Source organism: Trichomonas vaginalis, chromosome II (assembly GCF_026262505.1).
Source record: "Trichomonas vaginalis G3 chromosome II, whole genome shotgun sequence".
NCBI lineage: Eukaryota > Parabasalia > Trichomonadida > Trichomonadidae > Trichomonas > Trichomonas vaginalis.
Window position 1 is genome coordinate 21,151,514 of NC_067204.1, and position 11,801 is coordinate 21,163,314.

Here is an 11,801-nt window from a genome sequence, read left to right on the forward strand (position 1 = left end):
AAAGGATATGATGTTAAAGACGACGTTAAGTTTGCTATAAATTGTTACTGGGATGACACGCAGGGAGGAGGAAGCCATACACATCGCATTACAGGATATTCGGAAACAACGGGACAGAGTAAAGACTACATGCCACCTTACATGACAGTTTACGCATGGTATAGAAATGCTTAGTCGTCATTTTCAACTTCTTTAGCATATTCGTCAGGAGTTGTCTTATATTTGTTAGGAACTGTCTTTGAAAGTATACCACCTTGAACTTTGACAAGTTTGAAACGAGGTCTGACAATAGTAGTTTTATCTTCTGCTTGCAGTGTGTACATTTTGCCATGTTTGCCTAAAACTTCATAATATTCTCTTGTATACTTTCTTCTATTTTTACGAACACGAATGTGAGTACCTGTCGAGTTCCCATTGTTGTCATAGTCAATAGTATTTTCATATGGGTCGCGTTTAGGTATTTCTATTTTTACTTTGTCACCTTTCTTAAGTTTGAAGCCTGGCATTCTTTCTTGTTTGTCTCTTTTGACTAAACTATTAAATATATAGTCTTTCTCTAAGTCGGGGTTGTTTTTCATTTCTTCGGGGGAGTGGTTTCCCAAACCTTTTTGTTTACGGCTATTGTAAATATTTAAAACTTGTCTCATCTTTGCCATGGAGAAGTGTCTGTACTTGTCGTCATATGACATTTCATCTACCTCACCACCTTGTGGTTGGTTTAAGTCTCTTAAGATTTTTATACAACTGTCAATGACACCAAGAGCAGAATGGTTTTGGTCGACAATGAAATATTGGTTTACATTTTTTGAACGCAGATAGTTTTTAATATCGTCTGATTTGAAAGAACGTTCACAGTCAGATGTCAGTTTTGTTGGATGGTATTTGTCAACGAATATTGTCAAAGCAGTTTTCACATCTAAAATATTTTTGGACTGTAATGGTATGGCTTCACAGTATCTTGTGTTTTGACCGACAAATATTAGCCAGTATGGTGGTCCATCTTCTCTATACCTCGGAATGTTTTCCAAGATATCCATAAACCAAGCATTTGGTGTTGAACTAAAGATTTTTATCATGAGTGCTTTCTTTGTCGCTTTAGAAACATAGGGGTCCTTGTTTGGATTCGTCATTTTTTACCCTATAAGAAATGGGTTTATTTGGCGCATTAGCAGGAGTTGCATCCAGATTTTTGCCCGCAGTGGGAACAATAGCCAGAGGTGTATTTGGAGTTGGAAGGAAGATTTTGAGTACATTAGGTATACTTAAAGAGAAAGCACAACCTATTATACAAACTGTACAGAAAGGTTGGGATGTAGCACGAGATGCAGCAAATCTTATTCCAAATCCTGAAACAAGAGGAAAAGTTCAAGGATGGATGGACAATGTTTCCAGACAAGCAGGAAACTACTATAACAAAGCAAATGACTACTATAACCAAGCAGGGCACTATATGGACCAAGGTGAAAGATTCTTTAACAGAGGATATAACCATGCACAACAATGGGTAAACAATAACCAACCGCAACCACCTCAAACTTGGGGAATGTAAAATTTTTTACTGAGATGAAATGAACAATACAGCATTGAGACAAATGGGTTCAAGATGGATTTGTCGGCTTCCAGCAGTTACACAACGTGTTTGTCAAGTTCTTCCTATACCTCAGGAAGTTTTAGACCGACTTAAAAAACAACAACAACCAGTTGAAAACAAACCAAACTAAAATTTTTTACTGAGATGAAATGACCGAAGAAGTTGAAACGGTAGATTTGACACACACAAACAAAAAGTTCAGAACCATTGTCAAAACCTGTCAAAGAACTTACAGATGAAGAAAAATTCAATAATAGAAAGTGCCAGGTCTGGAAATACAAACCCTAACTATAAAGTCACTTTTCATAGAAATGGAACGGCTAGTATCTCAAAAAAGAAACAGACTCTCACAAATAAAATATTGAAGTCTGAAGGAGCTTTCGAGACAACAGATGGGAAAGTATACTTCACTGACGAACAGTTCATTATAGAACATCTCATTGACTTAGAGTCGAAATATTCTAAACTTTACAACAAACACAAAAAGTTGAAAGGAAAACAAAAACAAATGGCATATGATATTTATGAAGATACTAACGACACTACTGTTCCAGCAAGTGAGGTAAAGTCAGAGGAACCGAAAAGTGACGAAAAACCAATAGAAGAAGGTGAGCCAAAAACTGAAGATAAACCAAAACCAAAGTTTAGTCTCCAGACTAAACCAAGTCAACCTTCATTAGCTGGTATGGGTTGGCGTCAAAGGCTTATGGCAGCAGGCGGTTATGTTAAGTAAAGAAAAAAAAACATTTTTTTATTTTTATAAAAATGCCCCCGCATAGAATGGATAGAAAATCTGCTAGAATAAAAGCAGAGTTGCAAAGATATGGTTGGAGAGTTTCGAAGAATTTTAAATATAGGAAGGGAAGACCCATAAAAGTCTATGACAAATTGTCTGGTCTTCGCTACGAAATGGACTTGGAAACAGCGCGCGCAAACTATCCAAACAGACTGGAGAGGTTAGAAGAAGAACGTCTTATGGACATGCCTTTCAATGTTACTGAGCCGCAAGTTGAAGGACAAGACGGCTTTGCCAGATTCTACTGGAAACATAACGAACAATTGCATCCTTTGAGAAGGAAAAAAGGTAGTGCAGAGGATGGTCATGCTCCCATGGAAAGAACAAGATATGCATATGAAAAGTACCGTGAAGTTAGAAGTAAAATTACATCTGGTCGAACCTTTACAGTAAACTTTGACGAAGGAAAGAACAAAGAAGGCTTCATGGGTGTACTTGCTGCCATTCAAGACGGAAATAAGAAAGGATACAATCTCAGACTAACCGTAACAGATTTGGACGGTCATATATACTACTCACATGGCAATGTCACAACAGCCGCACAACTTCTTGACGCTTTCAAGACTACAAAGAGAGAACAAATGGTTGACTCCGACTCAGACATTTTGAATGCAATTGAAGGAATTGCAAGTGTCAAGTTCGAATGGTACCAACCTAACCCTCAAGCAGTCAGACAACATGTTTGTTAGATGAGAAATATGAAATGGCATACCATTTTAAAACATTTTTTAAAACAGTATATTTTTACATATATTAAATGCTTCAGGTTGAAAAACAAAGAACAAAAGTAGCAGATACAAAACCGTTAGACTATATCTTTACAAACGCTGGTAGGACTATATCAGATGAAGAAATTTCATCCGGCTCCTACCGCTTTGACTATCCAATTCGTTGGCTTCAAAGTCCTTCAGATGCAAAGGCAATAGGATTTAGAAGAGTTTTGTTTTCAAAAAGAACTAACGCGTTTATGTTTGCAGTATATTTTCACGGTCAATATAGAGGTCATGACGGTCTACTAGACAAATTTGACGAAATGAGAATCTTTACGGTTCGTTCAGACGAAAGTCTTGAGAAGACTCTAAATGACTTTCAAACTCAAATAAACAAATACTACTGGGAATTTCAAGAAAAATACGATTCTTTACTAAATGGAACATACTATCTGAAACTAGAATATGACAAGATGAACTCCACAGTTTCATTTCAAAGGATTGAAAATAACCCTCCAAGAGATACACAGTTTTTATTTTGGCAAGTAGACAAACGTTCTTGGGCACAATTTCTTCGGTTACTAAACCAGAACGAACCATTACCACCTGACGGTCCGTTCTGGTTTATACGCCCACCAGCAGATTTGACAGTTTATAGAAACGTGTTTGACCCTCAAAATGTTATATGTCATGCAAGTTTCAGTTCAAGCAACAATAGTTTTCTTTGTATTGGTAAGGACTTTTATGACTTTGCTTCTAAATTCTACGAACCACCCAGTAACAGTTTCTCTGACTTTCAAGTTTGGTTCACAACAAATGGTGTGCAACATATTGTTCCATTGTACTACGACTTTTATCTCGAATTGTCTTTCATATATAACTACGGAGAAGTGCTGAAAAAGTATTGAAAAATGAGTTTTGGTTGAAAAAAGAGGTGGAGCCAAAAGTGGCTCGACCTCAAAACAAGCATTTTGTGAAGAATATACCACCCCGCGGAATTCCGCGGGTTGCTTTTTATACAAAATTCAACAGGTGAATTTTCATGAATTTCCTTAAGATAGAAAAAGTGAGTTAAAATGAGATTTTTATCGTTGTGGTCCGACGGTTAAGCCACAAACGAATGTCCGACGGTTAAGCCACAAATGGATGTCCGACGGTTAAGCCACTCAAAAATATTTTTTATTTTTATTGTAAGAACAGAAATGACAGTCGAAGCAAAAACGTTCACGAACAAATCTAATGGCGAAACATTCACAAAAGGCACTTACAACGGTATTGAAGTCTTACGTAGAGACAAGGATGGTTATATAAATGCAACAAAGATGTGTCAGCAGTTTAGGAAAGACTTTAGAAGGTTGTTGGAAAATAAGTCCTGGGAAGAGTATTTTAAGGCATTTTGTGAAGAATATACCACCCCGCGGAATTCCGCGGGTTGCTTTTTATACAATGTTAATGCAGGAATTCCCGATGAAATCAAACAGGTTAGAGGAATGTATGTAGACCCAAGACTCGTAAACTATATTGCAATGTGGGCTTCTCCAAAATATTGTATAGCAGTTGGAAAAATTATGGACTCCATAGACAAGAAAGTTCATGAGAAATTAGATGAAGAAGAACTTGAAGATACAGTAGAGAATGCAAAACCTTTGTTCGAAGAAGAAGTTAGAAAAATGCATGAAAAACAAATAGAACATGAACGTGAGATATGTTCTGGTTATAGAGACTCGCCATACGAACTAGACCAATGGGAACAAGAAGATTTAAAGAGAGAATTTAGAGAATATGAACTCGCTAAGATAGCATTTGAAGCTGCAGAAAAGAAGTTAAAAGTTTGGGGTCGTTTTGTACAAAAATATTGTGAGTAAATGAACCATTTTTTTCGACAAAAATATATTTTAGGTGAAGAGGTGAAATCTCACCTCTTTTTTCACCTGTTTTTTCACCCTCATTTCTACCACCGTAGAAAACACACAAAACTCTTGAATTTGTTGCTGAACTCGACAAAAATATATTTTAGGTGAAGAGGTGAAATCTCACCTCTTTTTTCACCTGTTTTTTCACCCGTTGGATTTTCATGAATTTCCTTAAGATAAAAAATATATTTTAGTTTTTTATAAAATATTTTTTTTTATTTTTATTGTAAGAACATGTTAGCAACAACTTCACCAAACTCGTTAGTTATGAATCCTACGTCAATGTTAGTAGAAATGAAAAGCTTCATTCCTTCTTCATATACTTTCGAAACAGAAATCCAGAAGATAAAGCAAGAACTGTTAACAAGTAATTTAGACTGTAGTGCGAAAGATGAAGAAAATGAACAGTATCTTTATGAAATGCAGGACATTATTGACCATCTACCTAAACTACCTGAAATCCAACAACAAAAACTCACTATTCCAGAATTCGATGAAATAGAAGTCGGACTGACTGACTCGGTAGAAATAAAGAAGTTCATACGAAAGGTAAATTATGAATTCCTTGGTTTTCATTGCAACCACAAAGTCATGGACAAAGACTGCGATATGGTATATAAGAACATCTCTGACATATATAAATCTGGGGAGTTTAAGACCTACGACAACTTTGTTTCGTTAGTTGCAAAATGTGTATGGCAGATAAGAGATAAAGATAGTAGGGGTAAGGTATGGAACGAACAGATAAGACCAACTGCTTCAGATTTAAAGAAAACCATTGACGCCTTAGTCGTACTTGCAGGTAAGGTTTCAATGTACAATGCAAAAATGAACCCGCAATGTTCAAAATGTAAAGCAGCAATGAGGAAATATAACTACTCCGTCAAAGAGATAGAAAGAATGAGAAACGACTATGCAGATTTAAAGAAAGAAGCAGAAAAGCCAGCAGAAAATAAAATGGACATGTTAGAATTTCTGAACAAAAACTATCCAACAGCAGACGATTTCCTTCTATCTGATGTCAAGAAGAAGTATAAAGAAACTTTCGGTATCGTTAAAACATTTGACATACTAAAAGAAGAAATAGAAGCTACGAAATTGTTTAGGATTTCAAATATACATCGTACAATTCATGTAAAACGCTTGTGAAAAAAGAGGTGAGAAAAGAGGTGAGAAAACGGGTGAAATCTCACCTCTTCACCTAAAATATATTTTTGGGTCATTTACGCTCATTACGAAGTAGTCTTGACAAAACATTTACGATGAAATCATGAAAATTCATGAGGTGAAAAAAGAGGTGAAAAAAGAGGTGAAATCTCACCTCTTCACCTAAAATATATTTTTGCTGAAAAAAATGACACTTTTTCATTATATAACTGTTATACAAGATAGAAAATCTTTCTCGCCTAAAACACATGAAAACAGTGAAAAAATGACCAAATTTCATTATATAACTGTATTTTTTGACGAAGAGAACTTTAACACTTCGTCAAAAAAATCCCTGAAATCATATCTTTTATACAAGATAGAAAAAATAAAGTTAGTTTTTTTAAAATATTTTTTTTTATTTTGTATGTAAGAACAGGAAATGTTAAACATTGAGTTTGAAACAGTTAGAAAGATAGACAATAACACCAAAGTGGTTAGAATAGGGGATTTAAACGTAAGATACTCAAAGAAATACAACAAATATTCTTTGTCAGACATTTTAACACTATCTGAAAAGAAAACATCCCACGACTGGGTTAGAATTGCTTCTACTCAGAAAATTTTGACAAGAAATCCTGAGCTTATGATATCGGTAAGATTCTATGGAACAAGAACATATCTCATCGACAAAAGTCTTATACCAGTAGTTTTGTTCTGGTTAGACCCAGTTGTTGGATATAATTTCATAACATATGGTTCATTCGATACTGAACGTTGCAGTGAAGGCTTACTTTACATCGTTCAGAAACCGAAGGACTTCAATACAAAGAGATATAAGATAGGAAGAACATTTAATATAACTCAAAGATATGACAGTACAGTCAATAGAGTTAAGGTTGCGTTTGTTAACGATATGAGAGCTGCTGAAACAGAACTACTTGAAAAGTTTGAGAAATTGTATGGTGCTCCCACGAAAGGTAAAGAAACGTTTGAAGTAGATGAGATAGATAGTGCTATAAAATTATTTGACGAAGTTGCTGAAAAATACATGTAAAGCGTTTATTTTTGGTCTTTTATACAAGATAGAAAATAACGCTAATTTTATTTTTTTTTATTTTTTTATTTTGTATGTAAAGACAGATATGTCAACAACAGAGAACACAACAACTGCTATCGTTCATGAAGCTATAAATGAAGAATACGAGTACATACAATATAACAAACAGTTACGTCTCATTCGTTCGGTCAAAGACGATATGTACCAAATGAAAAGTATTTTGACAGCATGTTTTGCTCCAGATACTAAGAAACCACAAGACTGGTTTAGGAACCAAAGCACTATTGAACTATTAAATGAAGCTGAAAATTCGACTACGAGAAATCCCGTAGTCGCAAAAACTCGAGTGGGAGAAAAACCCCAGTCGCCAAAACTCTATGAAAACAGTGAAGAACAGCGACTACGAGAAAAACCCCAGTCGCCAAAACTCTATGAAAATCGTGAAAAATTGCCAAATGGTTTGAGAGGATATTATGTACATAGACTTCTTGTAAATAATGTGGCACAATGGGCTTCAGCTCGCTATTCATGGTATGTTTGTAAACTTCTTGACGAAATTCATAGACAAGAACGTGAAGAGCTAGAGAACAAGCTTGAAGCAAAAGACAAAAACATACAGAAAAGAATACCACGTTCGGTACCAAAAGGAAAGGAAAAGAACTATAAGTATATGATTTACACTGAAGAGATGGAAAATGAAGAAGACAGAGATATGGTTATGTTGCATTTAGTCAGAAGAAACAACAAAAGCTTTTACGACCTTGCTAAGATTTACAAATCTGACAGAAATTGGTTCTATCGCGAAAACTTACCGATTTCAATGACACCAAATGAAGATGTGAAACAAATAGTTCAAGATACGTTACCTCAAACACACTATGATATGAAAGGTTGTACAATACTTACATTCAAAGAAGATTTGCCATTGTTAAAGGAAAAAATAACAGAGTATTTTGACAACTTCAAACAAGTAGAGTAGATGAACCATTTATTTTTCAAGCTTGACACCAAAGATGGCTCAGGTAGCTCTAGATGGTAAATTGTCTTGTCCGAGTCCTTCTGGGTCTATGTCGGTCATTGTTTCAAGACAAGTCTTTTACTTTTTCAAGACAAGTCTTTTACTTTTTCAAGACAAGTCTTTTACTTTTTCAAGACAAGTCTTTTACTTTTTCAAGACAAGACCCGTTATTTTTCAAGAAATTTTTGGTGTAAAGTTCTCAAATTTGAGAACAGTGGTCTTGCTTGAAGACGATACCCGTACTTTTTCAAGACAAGTCTTTTACTTTTTCAAGACAAGTCTTTTACTTTTTCAAGACAAGTCTTTTACTTTTTCAAGACAAGTCTTTTACTTTTTCAAGACAAGTCTTTTATTGTTTCAAGACAAGTCTTTTACTTTTTCAAGACAAGTCTTTTATTGTTTCAAGACAAGTCTTTTACTTTTTCAAGACAAGTCTTTTATTGTTTCAAGACAATGTCCGACGTACCACCAACCGAGTCCATTCCAAAGCCAGAAGAACCGACAGCCCCAGCACCACAACAGACTAAGACTAAACTCTTTATTTTTATTGACTTTTTACAATTTGAACTTTGTTCGCGTAGATGTGAATTCTGAAAGAAGTATGAGGGTCTTGTATGACTTTGTACTTCTCCCATAGTTCATGTCTGTCAAACTTACCTGCCATGGACTCTTTCATAAGTTCCATGAAATCGTCTTCGGACAATCCAGGGAAAAGTACAATGTCAGTAAGTATTCTCTTTACATCCTTACTTAAACTCTTTGCTGTCTGTACACAAATGACAACTGAGATGTTAAAGTGTCTGAGCTTCTTGAGAATTCGACACATGTCTTGTTCTCTGTTCTTTAACAAAGGATGAGAAGCAAAGTCATCTAAGATAAGAAGACATCTGTGAGGGTAAGTCTTCCAATCGTAAGATTGCAATTTCTTCGAAATGTATTCTATCTCTTTCTGTTTGTTTCTGAAGTGTTTCTTCTCTAATATTCTCTGCATTTCCTCATTTGGGTCTTTAAACTTCGAATTTATATACTCATTTATAGCATTATACTTCAAAACCCTTCTTTGGTACTTCTTTATCCAATCTAACAACTCAGTATCCTTTATACATACTAACTTAGACTTCTTTATAATATCTTTGAACGAATTGACGGTTTGATCGAATTGACCAGAAGTACTACAAATGACTACTAACTCATAGAATGGGTTCTTCTCATCTAGTTCTTGTTGTTGTGCAGCCATTTTAAGATAAGTGAAAGTCTTGCCCGACCCAGGTGGTGCGATTAGACCTGTTATACCATTCTGAGCAAATAAGAACTTGTCATGTATAGGCTTTATCTGAGCATTTTCTAACTTCCTCTTGTTCTTATTTAAAACATTCTCAAATTTTTTGTCAATGTCAGCAAACTTTTTTTCTAACATATTTTTAGAAAAATTAAAATTTTTATCTTTTTGAAAATGTCTAGCGATTTCGCTATCTATATTCGAGACAAACTTTTCGACAGCAAAACATCTGTCGACCATAAAATCTTACATAGTGTAAACAAGAAAGGTGAATTTGTTCTAAAGTTCTGTTTCTGGGAATATGACAAGAACCATAAAACATTACAAAGAGCAGTCTTAAAATTTGTCAATGACAGACTTGTTGACAGAGATGACGCCGATTGGAAAGATGAAGTCCAACAAAAGTTCTTAGAATGCAAAGAAGGCACATGCGCTGTTCTTGAAGATGAAATAGAAAACAGAATAGAAGAGCTATTAAAGGACAAAGAACTTTTACATAAATATGGTTCTGAGAAATTTGACATAACTCCACCAGAAAAGAAGAAGAAGAGAGAAAAGAAAGAAAAGAAAGAAAAGAAAGTAGAAGAGAAGAAAGAACCTGAACCAGTTCCAGAGAAAAAGAAATTTGACATGTAAAAATAAAATTTTATTTTTAGAACATTTCTGGGTCAATGTCAATGTTCTCTTCCTCTTTAGGAGCAAACACTGGCTTAGACTCTAAAATCTTTTTACCCAATTTACCTTGAACTTCAACTATCTTAGACTCATAATATTCATAGTCGTCTGCTTTCTTTGGTTCATAAGGTATAACAAGCAAGTTTGTATGCTTTGCCTTCTTTAAGGTTTGAGAACCTTCTGTCAAAATTTTCTTTGACTGCTAACAAACCTTCTATGTCTAAGTCTTCAAATTTCGCACCATTTTTAGTCACAATAGCAAACTTAACTGGTTCGATGTTCCAAACTTTGTCAAATGTAGACTTTTCAAAATGGTAGAAGTAAACATTCAAATAAGCGAATGGGTCTAGTTCTTCTTTAACTCCTGACATATACTTGTTGACTGAAATATATTTCGTCATCTTTTCTATCGGATAAAAAAATATTTTTTTTAAAATTTACTCATAAAAATTATTTCTTTCTATATTTGCCATTCCGAACTTCGAAAAGATGTTTTATACCAGCATAGAATTTTTCTCTAGAGCTTAGTCTTATATCGTTTTCATGACAATATTTTCTATATTCTTCATATAAAGCCTTTTTTTCATACATTTCATAAGGACAATCTAACCAGAATAGCGCATATCTATTTTCGTTATCTAGGTCCTTTCCAACAAACTCAGCGTACATTTCAAATAAAATAAAAAAATATTTTTTAAAAATTTACTCATAAAAATTTTTCTTTGTATATACGCCGTTCTGTATGTCTAAAAGACTTTTGACATTTGCCAAGAATGTTCGTTTAGAAGCTGCCATATAACCATATTCTTGACAATACTGTTTATACGAATCGTACAATGACCTTTCATCTAAACACTCAAAGTTAGTCTCATCTATAAACAGTTCATATACACTCTTGTTTGCTTCTAACAATGTTTGTCTTTCTTCGGTATATGGAATTTGTCTTGGATTGAACTTAGAAATATCTAATGTCATGAAATATGAGAACAAGTGGTTGTAAAAGTTAGGTGTCAAAGTTTCTGCTAAGTCGTCAAAATATTCTGTATCTTGCATATGAGAATCTGACGTTCTGACAACTACATATCTTCTGTCAGAACTTTCTAACTTCATCGGAACAACATTGTTTGAAACCATGATGAAATTTGCAACATTTTCACAAACTCTTTGGTCTTTATATTTTCTTTCAACAACTCCAACTTTGTCTGTTATAAGACTCTTCAAAGCATCTGAGTTCAAAACTTTTGTTGTATCTATACTTTGAAGTTCATTGCAAACTATAAGTTTCATATTCTCTATTGAGGAGTTAAACTTGCCACAGATGTTTTCTAAGTTTGTCATATTAGGGTTTGAATAACCTTCTAACAGTTTGCATAAGATATCTGTAAAGAAAGTATTCTTACCAGTTCCTTGTTTTCCAATTATAATGAGAGCAGTTTCATTTTTAGCACTTGGATGTTGTAAGATGTTTGCAAACCAACATAAGATATACTCATAGACTCTTTCGTTTCCATTGCATATAATTTCTTTGACATGGTCTAACCAAGCTTCTATAATATTTTCTTTCCATTCTACTTGTTCGTATTTATATCCAGTGAAGATAGAATAGAAGTTTG

The 11,801-nt window shown here is 34.3% G+C and overlaps 10 protein-coding genes and 1 pseudogene across 11 annotated transcripts, besides 1 other annotated feature; 8 read left to right on the forward strand and 3 right to left on the reverse strand.

Moving 5' to 3' along the window:
* Window positions 1-11,801: part of a mobile genetic element that runs on past both edges of the window.
* Window positions 171-1,130, reverse strand: TVAGG3_0583050 (uncharacterized protein; the record flags this gene model as incomplete). Its single annotated transcript, XM_051239223.1, has 1 exon — window positions 171-1,130. The coding sequence occupies one exon, from the start codon at window positions 1,128-1,130 to the stop codon at window positions 171-173; it is 960 nt and encodes a 319-aa protein (XP_051097047.1).
* Window positions 1,148-1,549, forward strand: TVAGG3_0583060 (uncharacterized protein; the record flags this gene model as incomplete). The annotated part of the gene is made up of 1 exon (XM_051239224.1): window positions 1,148-1,549. One exon carries the CDS (start codon window positions 1,148-1,150, stop codon window positions 1,547-1,549), a length of 402 nt encoding a protein of 133 aa, XP_051097048.1.
* Window positions 1,741-2,324, forward strand: TVAGG3_0583070 (annotated as a pseudogene). The gene has a single exon. A coding segment is annotated over exon 1 (584 nt).
* On the forward strand, window positions 2,372-2,911 carry TVAGG3_0583080 (uncharacterized protein; the record flags this gene model as incomplete). The annotated part of the gene is made up of 1 exon (XM_051239225.1): window positions 2,372-2,911. A coding segment is annotated over one exon (540 nt), but the record flags the coding sequence as incomplete, so codon positions are not given.
* TVAGG3_0583090 (uncharacterized protein) lies at window positions 3,145-4,005 on the forward strand (the record flags this gene model as incomplete). The annotated part of the gene is made up of 1 exon (XM_051239226.1): window positions 3,145-4,005. One exon carries the CDS (start codon window positions 3,145-3,147, stop codon window positions 4,003-4,005), a length of 861 nt encoding a protein of 286 aa, XP_051097050.1.
* On the forward strand, window positions 4,300-4,758 carry TVAGG3_0583100 (KilA, N-terminal/APSES-type HTH, DNA-binding family; the record flags this gene model as incomplete). The annotated part of the gene is made up of 1 exon (XM_051239227.1): window positions 4,300-4,758. A coding segment is annotated over one exon (459 nt), but the record flags the coding sequence as incomplete, so codon positions are not given.
* TVAGG3_0583110 (organellar and viral DNA polymerase type B) lies at window positions 5,245-6,110 on the forward strand (the record flags this gene model as incomplete). The annotated part of the gene is made up of 1 exon (XM_051239228.1): window positions 5,245-6,110. A coding segment is annotated over one exon (866 nt), but the record flags the coding sequence as incomplete, so codon positions are not given.
* TVAGG3_0583120 (KilA, N-terminal/APSES-type HTH, DNA-binding family) lies at window positions 7,521-8,195 on the forward strand (the record flags this gene model as incomplete). Its single annotated transcript, XM_001290311.2, has 1 exon — window positions 7,521-8,195. A coding segment is annotated over one exon (675 nt), but the record flags the coding sequence as incomplete, so codon positions are not given.
* Window positions 8,779-9,225, reverse strand: TVAGG3_0583130 (protein of unknown function, DUF4106 family; the record flags this gene model as incomplete). Its single annotated transcript, XM_051239229.1, has 1 exon — window positions 8,779-9,225. One exon carries the CDS (start codon window positions 9,223-9,225, stop codon window positions 8,779-8,781), a length of 447 nt encoding a protein of 148 aa, XP_051097053.1.
* Window positions 9,688-10,108, forward strand: TVAGG3_0583140 (uncharacterized protein; the record flags this gene model as incomplete). The annotated part of the gene is made up of 1 exon (XM_051239230.1): window positions 9,688-10,108. A coding segment is annotated over one exon (421 nt), but the record flags the coding sequence as incomplete, so codon positions are not given.
* On the reverse strand, window positions 10,891-11,526 carry TVAGG3_0583150 (uncharacterized protein; the record flags this gene model as incomplete). The annotated part of the gene is made up of 1 exon (XM_051239231.1): window positions 10,891-11,526. The coding sequence occupies one exon, from the start codon at window positions 11,524-11,526 to the stop codon at window positions 10,891-10,893; it is 636 nt and encodes a 211-aa protein (XP_051097055.1).